Source organism: Mauremys reevesii, unplaced genomic scaffold, assembly GCF_016161935.1.
Source record: "Mauremys reevesii isolate NIE-2019 unplaced genomic scaffold, ASM1616193v1 Contig31, whole genome shotgun sequence".
In the NCBI taxonomy this organism is placed as follows: Eukaryota; Metazoa; Chordata; order Testudines; family Geoemydidae; genus Mauremys; species Mauremys reevesii.
In genome coordinates, this window is record NW_024100842.1 from 285,885 (window position 1) to 311,142 (window position 25,258).

At 50.9% G+C, this 25,258-nt stretch overlaps 2 protein-coding genes across 2 annotated transcripts in view; both read right to left on the reverse strand.

Moving 5' to 3' along the window:
* Nucleotides 1–25,258, reverse strand: part of LOC120393801 (nuclear GTPase SLIP-GC-like) — a 303,315-nt gene that overhangs the window by 159,440 nt on the left and 118,617 nt on the right. The window lies entirely within an intron of this gene.
* LOC120393802 (nuclear GTPase SLIP-GC-like) overlaps nucleotides 1–25,258 on the reverse strand; it is a 105,485-nt gene that overhangs the window by 44,891 nt on the left and 35,336 nt on the right. The window contains exons 10-14 of the mRNA XM_039518291.1: nucleotides 21,985–22,003; nucleotides 12,979–13,068; nucleotides 11,796–11,901; nucleotides 6,140–6,273; nucleotides 4,082–4,243 (exon numbers count right to left, since the gene is read on the reverse strand). Of these exons, the coding sequence (XP_039374225.1) occupies nucleotides 4,082–4,243; nucleotides 6,140–6,273; nucleotides 11,796–11,901; nucleotides 12,979–13,068; nucleotides 21,985–22,003 (511 nt within the window). The remainder of the gene's footprint in view (nucleotides 1–4,081; nucleotides 4,244–6,139; nucleotides 6,274–11,795; nucleotides 11,902–12,978; nucleotides 13,069–21,984; nucleotides 22,004–25,258) is intronic.

Sequence of the window (25,258 nt, forward strand, 5' to 3'; positions counted from 1 at the left end):
GGTCTGTGCTGCAGCCAGCTAGCGTGTCTGGCTCAACAAGGCAGGGTTCTGGAGTCCCAAGCTGCCAGGGAGGCTCAGAGGTAATCTCAGGACATCACGTGACAGTCCCAAGGGGGTCTCTGTGACCAAACCCCTCACACACACTGCTGTGTTTTATGGACGTAGAAGGAGAGCGGGGGGCAAGGGAACATTTATTATCTTTAGAGGTGTAGCCCACAGAGCTCGCTTAGCCTTTTATTTTTCTTAGCAGTAACGCAAGGAGCCTACAGGCCTGTATCCTGTAAGGCACTGAATTAACCATGTTAGGATAAATAAAGTAGACCTATGACCCTTAGCATAAATAAAATGGCCCAGCAGTTCCCCAAAATCTTGCTCAAGAGAGGGAGTTGGTACTTAACGATACCAGGCAACTGCAGGAACACTGAACTGATACTGGGCTGGGATATTTTAGGATAGAATTGTTGGCAGATGTTTAACCACAAACTTGCTTTAGAAATAGGTGACGTTTATGATAATGAGCTAAAAGGCAGTAATAGGTTAACCTATCGGATATGGGCACCCCAATATTATGAGGGTGAGGAAGTCAGATTTGGACATGGGAGGCCGGGCATCTGAATGAATATTCATGATAGTGCCTAGGCCCTACAATAGGCCAGGCCACCATGTAGTGGGCACCAGGTTTCCATCATTGACCCTTCAGCTCTTCATTGTTCTTATCTACCACCGGCCTCTGGGTGTTGGGGGTCTGAACCATCAGACTCATTTGGCCTGCCAGGGACAGGGCTAGTCCTTTGTCTCTCACCACTGGGTCCCCTAGGAAGGGTGGGAGTATGTAAGTATATGAGCATATGCAGGGGATGACACCACACGTATCCCTAATGCTACATTACCATTTGTTTTTGTGGTTTGGAACTTCCATCTCTTCCTTGATTGTGTTAATAAAAGTGGCTAAGGCTTTGCCTTGCCCTCAGTGTGAGTGTTTTTGCCACGCACCCTGGGTTCCCCTCAAGATATTTAACGGCCACATTAGTAGGCAATGTGATGTGGCCGTTAAAAAAGCTAATGCGGTCTTGGGATGCATTAGGCGAGGTATTTCTAGTAGGGATAAGGAGGTGCTAGTCCCGTTATATAAGGCGTTGGTGAGACCTCATTTGGAGTATTGTGTGCAGTTTTGGTCTCCCATGTTTAAGAAGGATGAATTCAAACTGGAACGGGTACAAAGAAGGGCCACTAGAATGATCCGAGGAATGGAAGGCCTGTCGTATGAAAGGAGACTTGAGGAGCTCGGTTTGTTTTCCTTAACCAAAAGAAGGATAAGAGGAGATATGATTGCACTCTTTAAATATATCAGAGGGATAAATACCAGGGAAGGAGAGGAATTATTTCAGCTCAGTGCTAATGTGGACACGAGGACAAACAGATATAAATTGTCAGTCAGGAAATTTAGGCTTGAAATTAGACAAAGGTTTCTAACCATCAGGGGAGTGCAATACTGGAACAGCCTACTGAGGGAAACAGTGGGGGCGAAGGACCTCCATGACTTTAAGATTAAGCTAGATAAGTTTATGGAGGAGATGGTATGATAGGATAACGGGCTTAGTCAATAGGTCAATTAAGTGCCACACTGGTAAATAGTACAATGGGTCAATGATATGATATTCTTAACCTTTTTCCAGAGGGTATGGCTGGAGAGTCTTGCCCGCATGCTCGGGGTTCAGCTGACCGCCATATTTGGGGTCGGGAAGGAATTTTCCTCCAGGGAAGATTGGCAGTGGCCCTGGAGGTTTTTCGCCTTCCTCCGAAGCATGGTGCAGGGGTCGCTTGCTAAAGGAGTGGGTGGATCGGCTTATGTGGCCTGCATCTTGCAGGAGGTCAGACTAGATGATCATAATGGTCCCTTCTGATCTTGAATTCTATGATTCTATGATTCGTTTTAATTCTGCTGAGTCTGATTCTGGAATGAGAATCTATTACCTCCAGCTCATTAAATTAATATCAAATGGCAATCAATACCATTAACAGCCATTAAAGAATCAGGCTACAGAACCTGTGGCACTTACATTTGGCTCTCAGCTAATTGCTGTGAACTGGGATTCTGTCTTGGTTCGAGAGCATGAATGGGGCAGCACTGAGGGGAGGGTCTGTGAATTCGTGCCTGACTTAGCTGGGTCTATGGGGAGAAGATGGTGCCCTATAGAGTAAGTGGCTTGTAGAGATCCAGGGAATGGATATTTTATAGGCTGATCCTGATTCCTGCACCACTTTGGATACAAGCTAGAGACTTGTGTTTCACCAGCAACTGAGAGGACCAGTCAGCTACTGCCCCACGGGCTGGAAGCTGCTAGCTGGGGAGTTCCCCAGAGTGTCTGTTCACTGCCAGGGTCTGAAGTGTTTGACAGGAGTGTTCTCGAGCTCTGAAGAGTCCAGGTGACACACATGACACACCACGGTCACACTGCAAAGACTGAGGGCTTGTCTACACTGGCACTTTACAGCGCTGCAACTTTCTCGCTCAGGGAGAGCTACACAAGCCATGTTAAAGTGCTGCCGAGGCAGGGCTTTAACGTTGCCAGTGTGGACAAGCCCTGAGAAACCATCTCTGAGAGGAGATCAGAGGTGAATGTGTTTTGATGTGTGAGCTAAAGTACAGACAGAGTTACCCTGAAACCTTATAGTGCAGGGATCGGCAACCTTTCAGAAGTGCTGTGCCGAATCTTCATTTATTCACTCTAATTTAAGGTTTCACGTGCCAGTAATATATTTTAACGTTTTTAGAAGGTCTCTTTCTATAAGTCTATAATATAGAACTAAACTATTGTTGTATGTAAAGTAAATAAGGCTTTTAAAATGTTTAAGAAGCTTCATTTAAAATTAAATTAAAATGCAGAGCCCCCCGGACTGGTGGGCAGGACCCGGGCAGTGTGAGTGCCACTGAAAATCAGCTCGCGTGCCGCCTACTCCTGTTATAGTGGAATGTTTGTAGCTGAAACAAAAGAGGGACAGTCTGTATAAGCAGATTTACTCTCTAAGAGCTTTTGTTTAAATGTTCTTCACAGTATCCAAATGTGACTACAGTGTTGTATCTGATTTACCGTGTGTTTTGTGAGCACTCAATGTTTGTTTTATCAATAAAGTGTCCGGTGCTTCCCCAGGAAATGACTGGGAACTATGACCCTCCATTTACATTCAATAGCCCCAGAGGTTACAGGAGACAGGTCTGACTCTCTGTGATGCTTTCTGGAAAGACAGAGCTCTGGCCAGCGCATCAGCAAAACGCTAAGATGAGGTGCAGGAAGAAGGGGAGTGAAATAGATCTATACAGAATTTTGCCTAAGCACACCCTGCCCTCTCACTTATTGTCTTAATAGACTGAAGAAGGAAGGATTATTATCTCTACCATACAGATGAGGAGCAGAGGCACAGAGACTAAGGCCTGGTCTACACCTAAAACATAGATTAATGTAACCCCTGAGAGATGTAGTTAAGCTGACCTAAGCCTGGTGTAGGCACTGTTAGGTAAATGAAGAATTCTTCTTTCGACCTCGCTATCACCTCTCAAGGGGATGGATTAACTCTAGGATGGAAAACCCCTTCTGTCGCAGTAGAAAGTGTCCACACTACAGTGACACAGGTCAAGTTGAGAAGCATCTTACTCTGCAAGTCATCCCACTGAGGGCTACTCAGGGGAGCAAAGTACTACTCACCCGAGTAAAGGCAGCAGAATGGAGCCCTGGCCTATATTAATTTGGGGCTGGATTCGAATACCCTTACTCACTGAGTAGCGCTGTACCCCATAAGGAGTCCCATTGGTGTAAGTAGCTACTCCATGCGAATAAGAGGATCAGAATCAAGCCCATAATATGCTGCTCTCCTCTGGTGCCTTTCATCCAGTGCCCTTCACAAACCTTAATTAATCCTCTCAACACCCAATAATAATTCTTAGCCCTTACAGGACTTTCTGCCACAGATCTCAAAGCACTTCTCAAAAGTTAATAAGCAACGGGGAAGCAAAGGGGGAGGCGGTTGCTGGCCAGAGAATGAAAGGTGCACATGAGGTCTAAGTCAAGAATTTGCTACTCACTGTAAGGAGCCAAGTGAATGCATCTTGGTGAGATAATTTTGCTTGCTTCACACCTTCGTTAAGAGGCTGTTCCAGCTGGGCAAAACATTTCTCAATCTCCTTCTCCAAAGCCTTGATCTTGTCCTTCACAAAGCCTTCCAAGCCACTCTGCTGATAATGATCCTGCAATGGCAGAAGAGCACAAGACACATCATTGCACAGCTGATGCTGGAGGCAAAATAAAGATACACACCAAGATTTCTTCTCCCTGGAAACTGCAGCACAGGCCTGGGTTCGGTCAGCACCAGATGGGAGGCATCTAGAGAACGCACTGTGCTGGAAGAGGTGGTGTCGCCCGTCCAGCTGGGGTGCTCTGAGTCAGTACTGAACCAAAGCCCTAGCGTGGCATGATGCTGGGAGCTGCGGGAAGGAGAGGGGGAAGTGACAGCTGGGCAACAGGGGAGGTACAAGGTTTGGCTGCCTTTGCAGATAAAGCCTGTAGTGGTTTTAAACATCAATTATAGATGGGGGGAAAGAACAGAATCTCTGTATCTTTTTCCTCCTTTCACTGCTTTACCCAACCACAGAACACAATGGGCGCAGGGATAAATTTTTGTCCCCTGGTGATATGGGTCCAGCGCAGGGGTGAAAGTAATTTACAGGACTTACTGGTACTGCCGGAGTCCTGAGGGGGGCGTGGTCTCATCCGGAAGAGGCGTGGCCTCTCAAGATTTAAAGGCTCTGGGGAACCAGCTGTGGCTGGGAGCCCCAGAGCCTTTAAATCAATCAGGGGCTCCCAGCTGCAGAGGTGGCTGGGAGCCCCCCGGGGCTCAGGGGCAAATTAAAGGGCCTGGGGCTCTGGCTGCCAGGGGGAACCCGGAGCTTTGCGGGGCTGGGGCAGGTATTTAAAGGGCCCAGAGCTCCTGCCACTGAGGGAAGCCCAGAGCCCTTTAAATCCTGGCCCCAGCCCGGCCACCAGAGTCACAGCCGGGATTTAAAGAGCTCTGGGCTGCCAGCAGCGGCGGGGAGCTCTGAGCCCTTTAAATCCCAGCCCCTGCCCGGCTGCCAGAGCCGCGGCCGAGATTTAAAGGGCAGTTGCGGGCAGCCCAGAGCCCTTTCAATCCCCACCGTGGAAGTCGATGCGGTCCAGCACGGCGTACTGGCTCTTGCCAGTACGCTGGACCGGACCGGACCGGCTTACTTTCACCTCTGGTCCAGCGGTGAGCATTTGGGAGGTAATGCTTGGTGTGACATCATCAAAAAGCCCAACCGGCCAAGTACAGCAGGGCCTTGGACAATGTGGGCAGGGGCGGCTCCAGAAACCAGCATGCCAAGCGCGTGCTTGGGGCGGCAAGCCATGGGAGGCGCTCTGCTGGTCGCCACAAGGGCGGCAGGCAAGTTGCCTTCGGCGGCATGCCTGCGGAGGGTCCTCTGGTCCCGCAGCTTCAGCGGACCTCCCACAGGCGTGCTGCCGAATCCGCGGGACCAGGGACCTCCCGCAGGCAAGCTGCCGAGGGCAGCCTGCCTGCTGTGCTTGGGGCGGCAAAATACCTAGAGCCGCCCCTGAATGTGGGTGTGTGTCTCCCCTAGGGAATATAGCATGTTTCAGCTCTGACGCAGTTTCACTGATGCTGCCAATGGAGTAAGCTGTAGTGTAGAAAGGGTACAGGGATTTCTACCATGTCATCATCTAGCCCTGCTCTAGGGACAGAACTCAGAGCCTCCTGCGTCAAAAAGTATAGTCCCTCTCCCTAGTTTGAACTACAGAACCATCCCCATTAGCAGTCAGCAGTATAGGTTCTATGGCACGTAACTGAACAGCTACAGCTCCATCCATCAGGGTGCAGTGGTGCATTTACACACTAGTCAGCTCATTACTAGATTTTTAGAGCAGATGTGCATTTGTTTCCTGCTAGGAACCATGGGGTGAGTGGCCCAGTTCAAAGGAGCAGGGATGGAACGGGGCGAAGGCAGAGTGCAGAGAAACTGCTGCAATGGGAAAAGAGGGGAATATTCACTGCATCATCACTCTGCTAGTAGTGAAGCAGATTGTAGTGCCCAAAGCTCTTCCAGCCATACCACCATGTCTCGTGTGGAGTTGAAATTCTCAGCCAACAGGACAATGCTGAGAACCTCTGTCACATAATCCACTAGCAGCTTCTTCTTCTCTTTCAGACAGATATTCCTGACGTACTCTCTCAGCTTGGGGATCTCTGGAATAGCACAGAGAGGCAGAGTTAGGCCTAGTCTACACCGAGGATGACCTAGCCATGGTGCTCAGGGCTGTGAAAAATTTCACACCCTGTGTGTTGTAAGTAAGAACATAAGAATGGCCATATGGGGTCAGACCAAAGGTCCATCTAGCCCAGTATCCTGTCTTCCTTTTTTTGTTTTAAACCTGCTGCCTATTAATTTCATTTGATGACCCCTAGTTCTTGTGTTATGAGGAGTAAATAACACATCCTTATTTACTTTCTCCACACCAGTCATGATTTTATAGACCTCTATCATATCCCCCCTTAGTTGTCTCTTCCAATCTGAAAAGTCCCAGTTTTATTAATCTCTCCTCATACAGAAGCTGTTCCATACCCTTAGTCATTTTTGTTGCCCTTTTCTGTACCTTTTCCAATTTCAATATATCTATTTTGAGATGGGGCAACCAGATCAGCACGCAGTATTCAAGATATGGGCATACCATGGATTTATATAGCGACAATATGATATTGTCTGTGTTACTATCTATCCCTTTCTTAATTATTCCCAGTATTTTGTTTGCTTTTTTGACTGCTGCTGCACATTGAGTGGATGTTTTCAGAGAACTATCCACAATGACTCCAAGATCTCTTTCTTGAGTAGTAACAGTTAATTTAGACCCCGTCATTTTATATGTATAGTTTGGATTATGTTTTCCGATGTGCATTACTTTACATTTATCAACACTGAATTTCATCTGCCATTTTGTTACCCAATCACCCAGATTTATAAGATCCATTTGTAACTCTTCTCAGTCTGCCTGGGACTTAACTATCTTGAGTAGTTTTGTATCATCTGCAAATTTTGCCACCTCACTGTTTACCTCTTTTTCCAGGTCATTTATGAATATGTTAAATAGGACTGGTCCCAGTACAGACCCTTGGGGAACACGACTATTTACCGCTCTCCAGTCTGAGAAATGACCATTTATTCCTACCCTTTGTTTCCTATCTTTTAACTAGTTACCAATCCATGAGAGAACCTTCCCTCTTATCCCATGACAGCTTACTTTGTTTAAGAGCCTTTTGTGAGGGACCTTGTCAAAGGCTTTCTGAAAATCTAAATACACGATATCCACTGGATCCCCTACATGCTTGTTGACCCCATCAAATAATTGTAGTAGATTGGTGAGGTATGATTTCCCTTTACAAAAAGGGAACCACGTTGACTCTTCCCCAACAAATGATGTTCATCTATGTGTCTGACAATTCTATTCTTTACTATAGTTTCAATCAGTTTTCCCGATACTGAAGTCAGGCTTACTGGCCTGTAATTGCCGGGCTCACCTCTGGAGCCCTTTTTAAAAATTGGTGCCACATTAGCTATCCTCCAGTCATCTGGTACAGAAACTGATTTAAATTATAGGATATAGACTACAGTTAGTGGTTTTGCAATTTCACATTTGAGTTTCTTCAGAACTCTTGGGTGAATACCATCTGGTCCTGGTGACCTATTACTGTTTAGTTTATCTGTTTGTTCCAAAACCTCCTCTAATGACACCTCAATCTGGAACAGTTCCTCAGATTTGTCACCTAAAAAGACTGGCTCAGTTTTTGGAATGTTCCTCACATCCTCAGCTGTGAAGACGGTAGACACAGCTGGGTCAACAGCCTAGCTACCACCTCTCAAGGGGATGAATTTGCTACAGCAAAAGAAAAACCCCTTCCGTCGCTGAAGTGCGTCTACACTACAGCACGTCAGCAATGTAGCTGCGGAGGCTGTGCTTGTAGTATAGACACATCCTTAGAAATGTGGTAGGAGCCATTCCTTCGGCAGGATGTTCAGCAGGGGGAACATTGCTTCTGCAGAGCTTCCCGTCAGTGAACACAGGGCTGGATTAAGGCATAGGCCTAGGACCCCAGCTCCAGGAGCCGTGTGATTACATCAGAATCCCAGCCTGCATTTACAAACAGTAAAGTCTCTGTTCCTCACAGTTGTGAAGAATAGCTTGGAAACTGGTTCAGTAACATCTGCCTGAATCTGCACAGAGTCTGAACCAACTGCCGTGAGGGTGGGCACTGCCCCATGCATTTCAGTGGGGTTGTTAATCCCACGGCTATGGAGGTTCCTTCGAACTCCAGCCCAGCAGAGGGCTCTGTGCGTAGCAGGAGGGGAAAAGTGCAGACAGCTTGACCCATCCAAACAGAAACACAGAGAGCAGAGGGGACTCCTGTTTACACTCATGCTGCTCCTGAGGAGAAGGGCACCAGGCAGTCATGCCTGGTGGGAAGAAGTAGGATCTCTTGGCTATTAAGCCAAAGGGCCTATTGCTAAGTAAAGGTTTATTATTAAGAGAACCAACTGCTTTGAAGCTTTATGAATAATTTGTAATAATGATGTTAAGTTGTGTAACCTTTATTAAAAGTGGAAAATTGAATTTAGTGGGAGTGGAAAGTTTAGTTGCTTGAGGTTTAGCACAACAGCCTGTTTATCAGAACAATGCTTTAACTGCAAGATGTACTGACCACATTAGTATGGGAAGTTTGGATATTGCAATATGCATTTGGAAATCTGCAGCATGCCTTATTGGGATAGACTCAAGGAGTTCAATCTATTTAGCTTAACAAGGAGAAGGTTAAGGTTTACCTTAGAGCCTCTAAGTACCTACACGGGGAACAAATATTTGAGAATGGGTTCTTCAGTCTAGCAGACAAAGCTGTAACATGATCCCGTGGCAGGAAGTTAAGCTAGACAAATGCAGACTAGAAATAAGGTGCAAGTTTTTAACATTGGGGGTCATTAACCACTGGAACAACTTACCACAGGTTGTGGTAGATTCTTGCTCACTGTAAATGTTTGAATCAAGTGCTGTAAAAAAGCTCGGTATTGTTACTGGATGTTTTTCGGAAGGGCGGGCTCTAGTTCAAACCCAGCTATTGGACTTGGAGTGGGAATTACTCCAGCGCAGTCCTATGACCTGTGTTATGCAGGAGGTCAGACTAGAAGATCACAATGGTCCTTCTGGCCCTCACATCTGTGAATCTCTGCCACAGCCACACTGGGAGCAGAGAGGGCCCTCCTGGCACTATCACTCTAGGTGGAGGATGGGGGAATTGTAGGGTTGGAGTCATGATACCCCTCTCCCCATATCATGATGGGCTTAGGGCTCCAGGCTGCTTCAGTATGAACCTGGGTGAATGTTCCATCTAAAGAACATCTCTTGTTTCAGTTGAGAGACTTGGAGAAAAAGCTGTTGTCTCAGAAACACAGGAACCTACAACTTGCCTACTGCAGATATGAACGTGGCAGAGGTGGCTGCTTTGTGCAGGTGTAACCCACCGAGACCACTTAGAGAGAGAGAGAAAATGAATCTGCTCTACAGCCTTAGCTAACAGCTAGCTGGCTTTTAATTCATGCGGCAGGGGCTCATGTACTAAGTTCCAGCGGTCCCCAGTTCAATCCCGTTGATGACCAGGGTCTGTCAGCATTACACAGGGATCCGCGTATGGAGGCACAAGCTACGCAACGCTGGGAGAGGAAAAGGGGAAGCCACACAAGGAAGAAAACAGGGGGCTGAGAAGCAGAACTAAGCCTTGTTATCAATAACACATGTAGAGCTGTAGCCTGTGAATGCCACCTCTCCTGCAGTTTCCAGGCAGACTGTGTGACAGGCAAGGAAGATTGCAGCTGTGCAATGACAGGTATGTGGGGTATTGAACCTCCAGCACTCAGGGGCTGAGTTAAGTCCCCTCACTGGCCCTGTCGCAGTGTTATACCCCCTGAGGCTCAGGCAGAGACAGGGATTCACAGCACACACAGCAGTGACATCAGTGGTCACAACCTCTGCTTTGCCAGAGGGCCGGTGCATCAGGTGGTGTTGCTGGAACAGCTGAGGGATACGCTAATACAGGGCATTGTTCCCTGGGCAGCCCCCATCTCCTGGAGAGCCCTGGCTGCAATGGAGAAGGTGCCTCCCCTGCAGGAACCCCACAGAAGGGTGCTGGTGGTAATAGGACTTGCCTCCCCTTAGGAAGATGCCTCCCTTTGGGTGCAGGGAGCCAGGCTAGGGCACAGGCATGGAATTTACAACACCCTGGGCCAGCTTTAGTGAGTCGGATCCTTGATCATTAACAGGTAAAGCTTCTCCAACCTTCCACTGCAGGCTAAGCTCCCGTTCAGGGCACCAAGATGCCAGGATTCTCGATTCAGCAGTGGACCGGCCAGCAGAACAACTGGGTCCCATGCAACAAGGCAGCATACGTTGGGGGCTGCAAGGGAGGGCTACTGAGGTGTCAAGGGAAGGGACTGGACAGGGGGCCTATAGAGGTTTGGGCTGGAAGAAAGGTGGGGTAACTGGTGGAAGAGAAGTGGGGCTCTCAGATGGTCATTGGAGAGGGCCTGAACCTGAGAGGTGCTGAGCACCTGCAACCCCCATAGATTTCTGTGTCTGCAGTGCAAAACTGGGATTCAGAGCTGTGGATTTAATGTTTGGCTCTCCACAGGTACCATGTTGGACCTTGGCCAAGTCACTTAATCTCAGAGCCTCAGTTCCCCATTAAAACAGACAGTAACACTCATTTTGTCAAATCTATTTAGATCATCAGCTCTTCATGGCTGGGACTGTCTCTTATTATGTGCCTGTAAATCGCCTAGCACCACAGAGCCTCGATTGTGGTTTTGGATTTGTAATACAATTGTAATAAAGGTGTAATTGTAATACAAGTAATAACAATATGTTGTGACAAAGTTCCTTTTCTACCTTGGTGGGTCCTGCACTTACTGGCGGATTTGCTCACCTCAGTGACCTTCCCCTCTGGTGGAACCCACAGTCTGGATCAACTCCTCCTGTGTCTGATCAGGAGTTGGGAGGTTTGGGGGGAACCCGGGCCTGCCCTCTACTCCAGGTTCCAGCCCAGGGCCCTGTGGATTGCAGCTGTCTATAGTGCCTCCTGGTACAGCTGCATGACAGCTACAACTCCCTGGGCTCCTCCAAATACCTTCTTTATCGTCAACACAGGACCTTCCTCCTGGTGTCTGATAACACTTGTACTCCTCAATCCTCCAGCAGCTCTCGCTCTCAGCTCCTTGCGCCTCTTGCTCCCAGCTCCTCAGACGCCCACCTCACTGACTAACTGGGAGGCTTTTAACTAGTTCCACCCAGCCCTTGATTGGCTTCAGGTGGCCCAATCAATGTAGCTGTCTCCACTACCTTCTAAAAAGATCTTAATTGGCCCCAGGTGTCTTGATTAACCTGGAGCAACTGCCATTTGGTTACCATGGTACCAGGGGTTTGTTTAGCCTGGGGCTAACATACCTGTTGCTCACTACTTTACTGTAGCCATCTGGCCTTGCCCCATCACAATATATAATCCCCACAGTTTGGGGGAAAAGCATCTGCACATTTAGATGCTGATTTCAACCAAATTCCTGCATCTGTGATGAGTGCCCATCACCAGTAAGAGCTGCACACAGCAGATGCAGGGTCAGCACTCTGAGCAATGATGCATTAGCAGATTATGTTGAAAGAACAACTGCATGTTACCTGACTCTTCCTTAGTGATATACTTCTTCCGCCAGTATTCTTTAGCACTGACTGTGTAAACGAGATCAGCCTTGTTCAGAATTTCTGAGTCACTCAGCAGTATTCTCTAAAAAAAACAAAAACCCCACCCACACACACATTATGTAAAAAAGTGGGGTTATTGAAGCAGCTTCAGAAAATTCATAAGAACATGAGAGCAGCCATACTGGGTGAGAACAAAGGTCCAACTAGCTCAGGATCTTGTCTTCCAACAGTGGCCAATACCAGGTGCCCCAGAGGGAATGAACAGAACAGGCAATCATGAAGTAATCCATCCCCTGTTGCCCATTCCCAACTTCTGGCAAGTTCTATTGTCACTGCAGAATTCCACCAGTTAGCACAATAAGTGGTGCAGTGAGTGCGAATTTAATCAGTTGTGTATCCTCAACTACCCCATTCATATCAGGATCCAGTTCAAAACTGTGCTCTCTCCCTTCCTCCAGCAGCAAACTCCTCTGTCTCATCACACAATTTCACCATTGTTGGGGTGTTCCTCTGCAGCTTTTGCCACCAAGAACACCCTTGTGAAATCTCTGCCTCATTAGTGTCCCAGCTCATCTCTCTCCCTTTCTGAGGCCTCATTTCCTCTCTCCCTACGTTACCAGCTTTGTTTAAGGAATGCTTTGTGCTCAAGACAAACAGTGCATCTTAAATTCCTAATTCTGTAATACTGTGAAACAATTGGATTTAAGATGTTAATTTTTCATTGAGCAAACACCGAATCAAGGATCGGCTTTGTCTGCACATTGACTTTAATGCCTGGGTCTCTTATTTATGATTCAGAATCAAACCACAGAGGATGGTCAGCTCCAAACACACCTTTTTATCACTGGAGGTAAAGGAGAGTTCCCTAATGGGATTTTCAGAAGTACCTAAAAAGATTAGGCAACTAACTTCCATTGGAAGTTTACAGTAATTAGGCACATGAAGGCCAAGATAGATCTGGCCCCAGAATTTAATAGCGGTTAAAATTTTGTGTGTTGGCATCAAGGTTTTTACAGTATAGTTGAGACCACCTAGAAATCATCACATCTCATTGAAAAATACTTACTTATAAATGTTAGTCCAAGGATCAACACATTTACTATTGAAATATACTAGGAATAGGTTTCCAACAACTAGAAAACCCAGTGTTATACTTTACCCCGAGCTTTGTCTTCATTCCTTTCATTTTCTTCCCTTTCACGGTTGCGTTCCTCTCTAAAATGGCATCGTGTTTGGTTTCTACAGGTTTCTACATTTGGAAAGACAATGAAAGTTACTATAGGTAGTCACTAAAATGCTTTCATAGATTTTAAAGCCAGCAGACATCATCTAATCTGGCTTCCAACATAACACAGGGAAAACTTCACCCAGGAATTTCTGCATCTAGCCCAGAACTTCTGTTTGAGCTAGAGCAGATCTTTAAGGGCTTGTCTAAATGAACCAATAATGGCAACTATAGGGATGTGATTTCTAGAGCCCACTAATATGTTGCACATTAACTGGCCCATGTGGATCCTGCCAGCGTGGACTAGAAGTTCCCTAGTGTGCTTTTAACATACTGCTGTTACCATGGATTAACAGTCAACATGAATTTGTCAAGAACAAATAATGTAAACGAATCTAATAGCGTTCCTTGATAGGGTAACAAGCCTTGTGGATGGGGGAAGTGGTAGATGTGGTATATCTTGACTTTAGTAAGGCTGTTGATACTGTCTTGCATGACCTTCTCATGAACAAACTAGGGAAATACAGCCTAGATGGAGCTACAATAAGGTGGGTGCCTAACTGGTTGGAAAACCGTTCCCAGAGAGTGATTTAGATAATGGCATAGAGAGTGCACTTAAAGTCAGCGGACAATGGCAAGCTAGGAGGGTTTGCAGGTGCTTTGGAGGACAGTATTAAAATTCAAAATGATCTGGACAAACCGGATGTAAGGGGGCTGCTGGCCCCTCACTGACACTTAGTGGGATTTTTGGATGGCCTCTCCCAGTACCAAAGGAAAGAGGAAGGGCCGAAGAGAAAAAACGGTTACTTACCTTTGTAACTGTTGTTCTTCGAGATGTGTTGCTCATATCCATTCCAGTTAGGTGTGTGCGCGTCGCGTGCACTTTCGTCAGAAGACTTTTACCCTAGCAACCCCAGTGGGTCGGCTGAGCGTCCCCTGGAGTGGCGCCATAACGGCACCGCATATATACCTCAGCCGACCCACCCGACCCTCAGTTCCTTCTTGCCGGCTACTCTGACAGTGGGGAAGGAGGGTGGGTGTGGAATGGATATGAGCAACACATCTCGAAGAACAACAGTTACAAAGGTAAGTAACCGTTTTTTCTTCTTCGAGTGATTGCTCATATCCATTCCCGTTAGGTGAATCCCAAGCCTTACCTAGGCGGTGGGGTCGGAGTGAGACGTGGCGGTATGCAGGACAGCAGAGCCAAAGGCTGCGTCACCTCTCGACTGTTGGACCAGGGCATAGTGTGAGGCAAAAGTATGGACGGATGACCAGGTCGCCGCTCTGCATATCTCTTGTATGGGTATTTGTGCGAGAAAGGCAGCGGAGGATGCCTAGGCCCTGGTAGAGTGGGCGGTGAGATGGCCCAAGGGGACATTAGCCAAGTTGTAGCAGGTGAGAATGCACTCTGTGAGCCACGAGGAGATTCGCTGCGATGATACAGGAAGGCCTCTCATCCGATCAGCAATTGCCACAAACAGTTGCGGGGATTTGCGGAACGGTCTTGTCCGGTCAATATAGAAAGCCAACGCCCGGCGAACATCGAGGGAGTGAAGTCGTCGTTCTCTCGGAGATGCGTGAGGCTTCGGAAAGAAAACTGGCAGGAAGATATCCTGGTTAACGTGGAAGGCGGACACTACCTTCGGGAGAAACGCCGGATGTGGGCGTAGCTGTACCTTGTCCTTATGGAAAACGGTGTATGGCGGGTCCGCCATGAGCGCCTTGAGCTCAGAGACTCGTCTGGCAGATGTGATAGCCACGAGAAAAACCGTCTTCCATGAGAGGTACAGCAAGGAGCAGGTGGCCAGCGGCTCGAAGGGCGGAGACATGAGTCTGTTGAGGACCAGATTGAGGTCCCAGGTGGGAGTCGGGTAAAGACGATCAAGGCCCTTTCTGAAGCGAGTAGTCAGTGGGTGAGAAAACAGGGGTGGAAAGCGGAGATGGCCGCTAAGTGCACTTTAATGGAGGACAGCGCAAGACCTTGTTGTTTTAGCGACCAGAGATAGTCCAAGATCATCGGAAGTGGGAGTTCCGAAGGAATAGCGTCCCGCGCTTGAGCCCAGCAAGCGAAGCGCTTCCACTTGGCCAGGTAGGTAGATCGAGTGGAGGGCTTTCTGCTGCTCAATAAGACGTGCTGCACGGGAGCAGAGCAGCGCAACTCCGTCTGGTCTAGCCACTGAGGAGCCACGCCGTGAGGTGGAGGGACGGCAGGTCCGGGTGACGGCGAGTGCCGTGATCTTGTGTTATCAGATCGGGATGAAGTGGCAGAGAAATGGGGCTGGCTATCGACAGACTGAGCAGCGTGGTGAACCAGTGTTGCCTGGGCCACGCTGGCGCAATTAAGATGAGACACGCCTTGTCTCGTCGGAGCTTCAGCAGGACCTTGTGTATGAGGGGAAACGGAGGAAAGGCGTAGTACAGGTGACGAGTCCATGGAAGGAGAAACCCGTCCGAGAGAGAGCCCGGTGCCAGACCTTGAAAGGAGCAAAACTTCTGGCATTTGCGGTTCAATCGGGATGCAAACAAGTCTATGTGGGGAAATCCCCACTGTTGGAAAATGGAATGAGCGATGTCTGCTCTCAGCGACCACTCGTGGCAGAGAAAGGACCTGCTCAGGCGATCCGCGATGGTGTTCCTGACGCCAGGAAGGAATGACGCTACTAGATGTATCGAGTGGGCTATGCAGAATTCCCACAGTAGCATCGCCTCATTGCAGAGGGGGGATGAGAGGGTCCCACCTTGCTTGTTGATATAGTACATGGCCGTTGTGTTGTCCATAAAGACTGAGACACAACGGCCGTGGAGGCGAGTCTGGAACGCTTGGCAGGCGAGACGTACTGCCCGGAGCTCCCTGCCGTTGATGTGCATGTTTAACTCCTGCCGCGACCAAAGACCTTGAGTCTGAAGATCGCCGAGATGGGCTCCCCATCCAAGAGACGAGGCGTCCGTTGTCAGAGACAGGGAAGGTTGAGGATCCTGGAATGGGACGCCCGCACATACGTTGGACGGGGTCAGCCACCAGTCCAGAGATTGAAGGACACCCGCTGGGATGGTGAGTATGGTATCCAGGGGGTCCCTGTGTGGGCGGTACCTGGAATGGAGCCACAGCTGAAGCAGGCGGAGGCGGAGTCTGGCAAACGGGGTGACGTGTGTGCAAGCCGCCATATGACCGAGGAGGCGGAGGCAAGCACGGGCCGAGGTCATGCGAGAGGCCTGAACGTCGCGGATCAGCTGCGTAAGGGCCTGGAACCGGAGCTGCGGAAGGAAGGCTCTGGCTAGAGAGGAGTCCAGGGTCGCGCCAATAAAATCCAACCTCTGAGTTGGAACTAAGGTGGACTTCTCTATGTTGAGAAGTAGGCCTAGGCGCGTGAATAAGTCCTTGGCCTCTGTGACATGTTGCTGGACCGTGGCCTGCGAGTCCCCCCTGATGAGCCAGTCGTCCAGGTATGGAAAAACGCAGATGCCGCGTCGACGGAGGTGGGCGGCGACAACGGCCATGCACTTTGTGAACACCCTTGGGGCCGTGGACAGGCCGAAGGGGAGTACCGCAAACTGGAAGTGTAGGTGAGCGATTGTGAAACGGAGGAAGCGTCTGTGCGGTGGGAAGATTGCGATATGAAAATAAGCGTCCTTCATATCGAGGGCGGCATACCAGTCTCCTGACTCCAAAGTAGGGATAATGACCCCGAGGGATACCATGCGGAACTTCAACTTTAGCATGTATGCGTTGAGTCCTCGCAGGTCGAGAATGGGTCGGAGGCCTCCTTTGGATTTGGGAATCAAAAAATATCGGGAATAAAACCCCTTGCCCCGATCCGCGTCCGGAACCCTCTCGACCGCTCCGATGGCTAGGAGCGAGTGCACCTCCTGTAAGAGGAGTTGCTCGTGAGAGGGGTCCCTGAAAAGGGACCGGGAAGGAGGGTGGGAAGGTGGAGGTGAAACGAATTGGAGTTGGTAACCACGTTCCACCGTGCATAGGACCCAGGCATCGGTGGTTAGGCGGGCCCACGCCGGGAGGAAATAGGAAAGGCGGTTGGAAAAAAGGAGGGAGGAATTGGGAGGAAGAACTGGTATGTCGCCCCCGGGCGCATCTTCAAAAAGATGGTTTAGGCCCCGGCGGTTTAGAGGGGGCTCGCCCTTGGGACGGTTGGTTGCCGGGCCGTCGCCCACGGCCGGCACGGCCCCGCCGTCGACCAGAGTCTTGCCTGTAGCGAGGCATATAGTAAGGGCGGTTAAATTGAGGACGGAACGGACGCCTCTGGGTAGCTGGGGTATGCATCCCCAAAGTGCGGATGATAACCCTGTTATCCTTTAGATTTTGAAGCTTGGAGTCCGTCTTTTCTGAGAAGAGCTCCTTCGAATCAAAAGGCAGGTCTTGAATGGTATAATGAACCTCAGGGGGAAGCGTCGAACTCTGGAGCCAAGAGATCCGGCGCATGGTCACGCCCGAGGCTACAGTACGTGCCGCCGAGTCCGCCGTGTCTAAGGAGGCCTGCAAGGAGGTGCGTGCTACCTTTTTGCCTTCTTCTACAAAGGCCGCAAACTCCTGTCGGGAATCCTGAGGCAGGAGCTCTTTATATTTTTCTACCTCAGCCCAAGTGTCATGGCCGTAGCGGCTGAGCAAGGCCTGCTGGTTAGCCACACGGATCTGTAGGGCACCGGCAGAGTAGACCTTGCGACCAAGCAAGTCCATGCGCTTGGCCTCCTTCGACTTAGGAGCCGGGCCCTGTTGGCCATTGCGCTCTTTGTCATTGACCGACTGCACTACTAAAGACGAGGGGGCAGGGTGCACATACAAATGTTCGTATCCCCTGGAAGGGACCATGTATCTGCGTTCCACCCCTCGGGCTGTGGGCGCAATAGACGACGGAGTCTGCCACAAGGTATCAGCGTTCGCCTGGATAGTCCTTATGAAGGGTAGAGCTATGCGGGTTGGAGCGTCCACGGACAAAATGGTCACTATCGGATCACTGACTTCCGATACCTCCTCAGCCTGGAGATCCATTCGCAGTGCCACCCTGCGAAGGAGCTCTTGGTGCGCTCTTAAGTCAATTGGCGGGGGACCCGCTGATGACGAGCCTGCCACCGCCTCATCTGGGGGAGAGGAGGAGGAAGAAGTGCCGGGCAGAATGGCATCGTGGTCAGCATCCGGCTCCTGTAAGGGTTCCTGCCCCAGAGGTTCCTGGGCAGGCTGAACCCCTTCGTCCGCACCGGATGGTGCCTCAGTGTTGACTGGGGGGCGGCTTACGGTAGCCTCTGGGACGCGTGGCTCATGCGATACAGTGCGCATAGGAGGCACAGGAGGGCCTTGGCTTTGGTGGTAGGCCCAAGGAGTCCAATAACCCCACTGATTTGGGTCCTGGTCCGCAGGATGGGATTGCCGGAAAACTCCCGAAGGGACCTGAGAGTCGTGGTCATCGACATAGTAGCTGTCGGCGTGTGAGGAGGCTGAAGCGTGTCGCGAGGGCCAAGGAGGAGCAGATAAGCCTTCCGCTGAAGTGCCTACCGACCTCATCTGCCGCCTTTGTGGTGAACGGTGCCGGGAGGCCTCTCGGTACCGAGAGCAGGAGCGAGAATGGGACCTGCGACCGGTGCGGTGCCGGGAGGTCGAGCGGGATCTCCACGATCGGTGCCGGGAGCGACTCCGCGAGTAGCGGCGGCCATAGCGGTACCGGGAACTGGACTGGTGCCGGGAGTGACGGGTCGGAAATCTAGAATCTGACCGGTGCCGCGAGTCCGACCGGTGCCGCGTGGTCGAGCGGTGCCGGGACTGCGAGCGGCGGTGTGATCGACGGCCGGATCGAGATCGGCGCCGAGAGCGGGAACGGGATCGGCGTCGAGAACGGGAACAGGATCGGTGCCGGTCAGCGTCGGTGCCAGCAGATGGCCTGAACATGGACGGCTTGCCCATAGAGCGGGGCGCCCGCACTGGCGGCGCCGGGGGCGGTGGCACAACCGGTTCTGTCAGTGCAATGAGGTTCCGTGCCGCCTCGAAGGTCTCAGGCGTTGATGGCAGTGGCATCTCAACCGCGGCCGGAGCCGGGGAGGCTACAGGTGCCGGGCTCGACGGCCTCTCGGGGGCCGGAGTCGCCGGTGCCGGCAGAAGCGTCTGCGGCAGAGGAGCCGGTGCCGCGGCAGGTTTTGGTGCCGGGCGATCCGGACAGGGCGCACTCTGTGGCTTCGGAGCCGGCGGTGCCGTGGAGGCAGCGGCCTTTCCTTTCTTCGCCCTCGGCAAGAGAGAACGTCTCTGGGCCGGTTTCGGTGCCGATGACGGTTTTGGTGGCACCGCAGAGTGGCCCGGCGCCGTGGCGGTGCTGCGAGAGTCTTTCGGCGCAGCTGGCGGTGCCGCGGCCGGAGGGGTTAAGGCTGCCTCCATTAGGAGCTGTTTCAGCCGAATGTCTCTCTCCCTCGTAGTGCGAGGCTTAAAGGCTTTGCAAATTGGGCACTTAGTAGATAAGTGCGACTCTCCTAAGCACTTTAAACAGGAGCTATGAGGATCCCCTGTGGCATAGGCCTGCGGCAGGCCGAGCACGGCTTGAAACCTGGGGAGCCGGGCATACGCTCCGGTCTCGGGTGCGGGTGGGGCTAATCCCCTAACCCGCTAACTATCTACACTAAATTGATTTTAAACTATGAAAAACAAGAAAACTTAAACTAAGATAGAAACTATGTACAATTTTTTACAGAGAAACTATGAGGAAGCTAGGGAAACAGAGGTCAGGCAAGCTGCACTCCGCTGTTCCAACGACCGACACGGGCGGTAAGAAGGAACTGAGGGTCGGGTGGGTCGGCTGAGGTATATATGCGGTGCTGTTATGGTGCCACTCCAGGGGGCGCTCAGCTGACCCACTGGGGTTGCTAGGGTAAAAGTCTTCCGACGAAAGTGCACGCGGCGCGCATACACCTATCTGGAATGGATATGAGCAATCACTCGAAGAAGAAATCAGGATCCTGAGACTGATGGTCCCCACGGCCAATGGGAAGAGGCCAATGCTCCATGTCAGCCTGATTGACAGGGCAGGCCGGCCAATGAGAGAGCTAGGAGGCCAGAGTCCCGTCCTCCGTGTGAGGGGAGCTGCCTGAGGCGAGCGGGGCTGAGCTAAGGGGAGAGCAGCAGCCAGAGATGGGTTGGGAAGCTGAGCCGCGCTGGCCAGAGCCAGAGTGGCAGAGGAGCAGCTCAGAGAGCTGAGCTGGAGGCAGAGCAGCCGCGCAGAGGCAGGCTGGGGCTGGAGCAGGCCAGAGCGGGTGCAGGGAACGGCTGGAGAGAGCGAGGGGGGCCCTGGGCAGCAGGCTCAGTGCAAGGAGATGCTCCCGGCCAAGAGGCCTGGCAGGCCAGACTTGGGGGGGGGAGGGGATCGTAACCCCGACGGGGCGGGGGCGACGCTGGGAAGCAGGGCCCTGCCTCCTAGAGCCTGAGGGCGTGTGGCCACTGCCAGAGCAAGTGTCCAACCCGCAGCATCCCTGCGGCACGGCCAGGGCCTGGGATGGGTGAGGAACAGACTGAGCTGCCCTGATGTTCCAGCGATGCTGGTTGTGGTTCCTCTGTGCCCACAGGGCGGGTGACGGGTTTTCCTTTAACCTTTCCCATTTTCCCCTCATTGTTTTAATCAGTTGCTGTTTAATAAATTATATTTGCTTTGAGCTCTATGCAGCGATCAGTGGATCAGGGAAGCATCCAGTGCAGAGAGAGCACCCCGGAGTGGGGACTCCCTAGCCCCTGCCCTAAGTGACCATGAAAAGATCAGGGGTCAAGCCCCCCAGGAATGCTGGGCCCAGCCTTGTCGGGGTTACGAGGACTCTGCCACCCAGGAGAGTGGAAGGGGAATCCCCCGGGTCAGGCCGGCCTGCGGGTAAAGGGAGCTGGAGCGAGGACTCAGATCCTTTGGGTAGCTAATTCCACTGGGGCAGTGTAAAAGCCAGGAAAGTTCCCCCACAATGGCGGGACCATTCCCCCGCTTACATGGAGAAATGGTCTGAAGTGAATAGGATGAAATTCAATAAGGACAAATGCAAAATACTCCACTTAGGAAGGAACAATCAGTTTCACACATACAGAATGGGAAATGACTGCCTCGGAAGGAGCACTGCGGAAAGGGATCTGGGGGGTCATAGTGGATCACAAGCTAAATATGAGTCAACAGTGTAACACCGATGCAAAAAAAGTGATCATTCTGGGATATAATGGCAGGGGTGTTGTAAGAAAGACGAGAAGTAATTATTCTCCTCTACTCAGCACTTATAAGGCCTCAGCTGGAGTATTGTGTCTAGTGCTGGGCACCACATTTCAGGAAAGATGTGGACAAATTGGAGAAAGTCCAGAGAAGAACAACAAAAATGATTAAAAGTCTACTTGTGAAGTAACTCCCTTCTCTTCATGGGTCAGTATAACAATGCCTGCATCTGTAATTTTCACTCCATGCATTTCTCAGGGCTCCCATGCATAGGGACTGTCTTATTGCTCCAGTTTTACAGCTGGAGAACCTAAGGGACACAGAGGTTAAGTGACTAGCCCAAGGACACACAAGGAGTCTGTTACAGAGATGGGAGGAGAACAAGGGACTTCGTGGCTCTCATGTCACTGCACCAGGCCTCTCTTAGGATATTTACCCCATTCCAGCTAATGATCAACTTCCTCCCTGAACTACAAATGCCGATAGCTCTTGTAATTTTATACTGATTGTGGGCTAAACTGTCTTTGTCTTACCCACCCAAAGTGAATGGGGGGCTCACATGTGTAGGGTGAGCAGGTGATACCTGGACTGGGCCCCTAGATACTATAAATTAACCCTGCAGCTCCTCTTACAGGTACACCCCATTGTATTTAGCAGCCCTAGTGGGTAACCTCCATCTTTAGAAGATAAGACCTCTCATTATTGTTGATGGAGAGTTCATTTTTAAGACTATAACTTATTTTTTTTAAAGTCTGCAAATACTCACGTGTTTCTCTTTTCTTTCCCTGGAAAAGAATTAAAATTACACATTTAATCAGGTTTGGCAAACATCAAAAATCCTATCATGCCCCTTGCACATGACTACGTGCAGGGGGTTATGGGAAGGTGACAATACACAGTCTGGAAAGTAGGAAATGGGCTTTAGCATGTTCATAAGTATTGCAGACTGGATCAAACCCAAGGTCCATCTAGCTCAGCATCCTGTCTCTGGCAGTGGCCAACACCAGATGTTTCAATGGAAGGTGCAAGAATCACTGTAGAAAGCAACCATAGAATGACCTGTTTCTTCCTAACCCCCTGTGACACAGAAGTGAATTGGTGGTTCGCAACTCATGTCAGATCTGACATACTCGCTACACCTCACACACTGTCATCATGATATATATCCAAAAGGTGGCTTGTAATATATCATTAATATTCTTGCGTTATATACATACGTATGGTCAACCCACAAAGAACTTTACAGATGGGCAGGAAATATGTGACTAAAATGTGTGTAAACCAGGCATGTCAGGGGAAACTGATAAGTTTTCTCCAGACAAAGGAAAGAGGCCGACATCTCAGACCAGGTGGGTCCAATTCAATTATATTTGAGGTTGCAGGAAGAGATCATTTGCATTGTAAAAATCACCAGCAAGGGAGAAGACAGCCTGGAATCTACACCAGACAGACTGGCAGCCACACCCAGCAGGGGAAAGGAACCTTATGTGGGAATACATTTCAAAGGCTTACTGGACTATAAAGAGAGGGGGAGCAAACCCCTAAATGACAGATCACTTAGGGGATTCAAGAGGCCAGAGCTCTTGAAATAAGAGGTTACATACTGTACTGGAGGTCCCTAGATGTATTCCACACATAGGTGTACATCCACGCCATGCACTTGAGTCCTGATTTTTTCCAAGCAGTGTCTGTTGACCTGCATGTGTGGTATGTCCTTTTGTGCTCCTGACTGAGAGTGTAAGGGGCAGTGCAGCTCAGCACTACTCCAGTTCCTCCTCTTACTGCACTGGGGTGAAGTCTGAAGCAGAAGGACAGGAGGGCAGGTAGTGGAACACAGCTAGGGACCACACATCTCAGAGAACCTCCAGGTACCGTAAGTAACATCCTCTTCTTCGAGTGATGGGCCCTAAGTGTATTTCACATATGGGGGACTTGTAAGCACTGATCAGTGTGGTGGTGAGTGAAGGTGGCTGGCTTATTGTAGAGTCATTTGCAATACAGTTCATCCCATGGCCTGTTTCTTCCTAAATCCCCTGTGACACACATACCCACTGATGGTTCAACGCTCTGGTCGGCGGGGCTATGAACTCCTGGGGAAGTGCAGCTGCAGAGCCGCGGCCTGACCCAGTGCTCTGTGCTGTGCGGTGGCATGGCATCCTGTCCTGGTGCTCTGGGCAGCGTGGCTGTAGCGCCGCCAGCCACCGGTGCTCCAGGCAGCGCAGTAAGGGGGCAGGGGAGTTTGGGGTAGTGGACAGGGGGCGGGGGTGTGGATAGGAGTCAGAGCGGTCAGAGGGCAGGGAACATGGGGGCAGGAATCCGGTGGGGGGCAGTCAGGAATGAAAGGAGGGGTTGGATGGGATGGCAGGGGGCAGTCAGGGCAGGGAGTCCGGGGGCAGTCAGGGGACTGGGAGCATGGCGGATGGATGGGACAAGAGTCCTGTGGGGGCCGTCAGGGGACAGGGAATTGGATGGGGTAGAAGTCCCGGGGGGGCTGTCAAGGGGCGAGAAGCAGGGGGGGTCGGATAGGGGGTGTTGGCCAGGCCATCCCTGGCTGTTTGGGGAGCCATCCCTGGCTGTTTGGCCGGGCTGGAGCTGCTCAGTCGGCACTGGGACCAGAGCTGCGGGGCCCGACTCCCCGGGCCGGGCCGGAGCCGCTTGGCAGGCACCGGGACCGGAGCCGTAGGGCCCGAGCTGGGCCGGGTCCGAGCCGCTCAGCCGGGACCAGCCCGAGTCCGGTAGTGCTTGGCTGGGACCGGGCTGGGGTGCTCGGCTGGGGCCGGGGGAGCCACTCAGGTGGAGCGGACTGGGCCGCGCACGCCGTCCTGCCCCGCCCCCGGTTTACCTGCCTGCTGCTTGTTTCAGGCTTCCCGCGAACATTCGATTCGCGGGAAGCAGGGGAAGGGGAGGAGGAGGAGGGCAGAGCATTCAGGGGAGAGGGGGAGATGAACTGGGGCTGGGGGCCGGGTGGAAAGCTGCCCAAGCCTTTGTTAAATTTAAAAGCTTTTTAGAATTGGTTGTCCTGGAACAACCAGTTCTAAAAAGGCTTCTAAATTTAACAACTGGTTCTTGTGAACCGGTGCAAACCGGCAGGAGCTCACCACTGCTTATAGTCCATCCTAGCAGCTAGGCCATGGCAGCACAGGCTGTGGCACACACTAGGTGCCAAATACAGCCCCCGGGGAGCCTGGGTGTGTACTTGGGCAGCTAGCCCATGCTGCAGTGGCTTCACTGCTATTGGCACCTGAGCTAGCTAGCTCAGAGCGAGCAGGGGTGTGGCTACATGTGCTGCAGTCTCACCCCCGAGGGCCGTGCAGACAGCGCCATGGGGGTGCAGTAGCTTGCTGTAGCCTTGGCTTACAGAGCAGGTCTTTTAGCTCAGGCAGTAGAGGCTCATGTGTTTAAATCCTGAGATCTCAGGTTCAGTTCCTGCTGCCGAGCGTCCCGGGGCACAGTGTTACACACACAAATACCTACACTTTCATCCTCTCTAGACCAGAGGTTCTCAAACTGTGCCGGAGGGGGAATGTATTCTGGGGAGGTGCAAGATGCTTTAGGGAAAAAACACCTTACTGCACACATTTTACCCACAGCAATGAACAACTAGCAACGCTGATTCCTCCAGACATATCAGGTCCTCGGATGATGCTGTGCATTTTGGTGGATTTCTGTTCAGCTTGCCTAGCATTATACAAAGTCGTTGCCATCTGTACATTAACCCATTTGCTAGGAAGCAGTGTGTGCATTTAGTTGTAAACATCATCACAGTTTTGCTTTAGTTCTTATTACAAGGGATCGTTGGGTCTGTCTGAATCAATGCCTCACTGTTTTCAATATTTAGTGAGTTGCAGGTTGGTTTATTTTTTATCTCTATATGTACTTGTGTGGGAAGGGGGGGCGTAAATTACTACTAGACACAAAGAAGGGGGGCACGATCATATATGTTTGAGAACCACTGGTATTGTTGAGACACTGCAGTCAGAAACCACCAGCCAGAACAAATGGTAGATGCTTCAGAAGCTGATAGGTGAACATGGACTAGG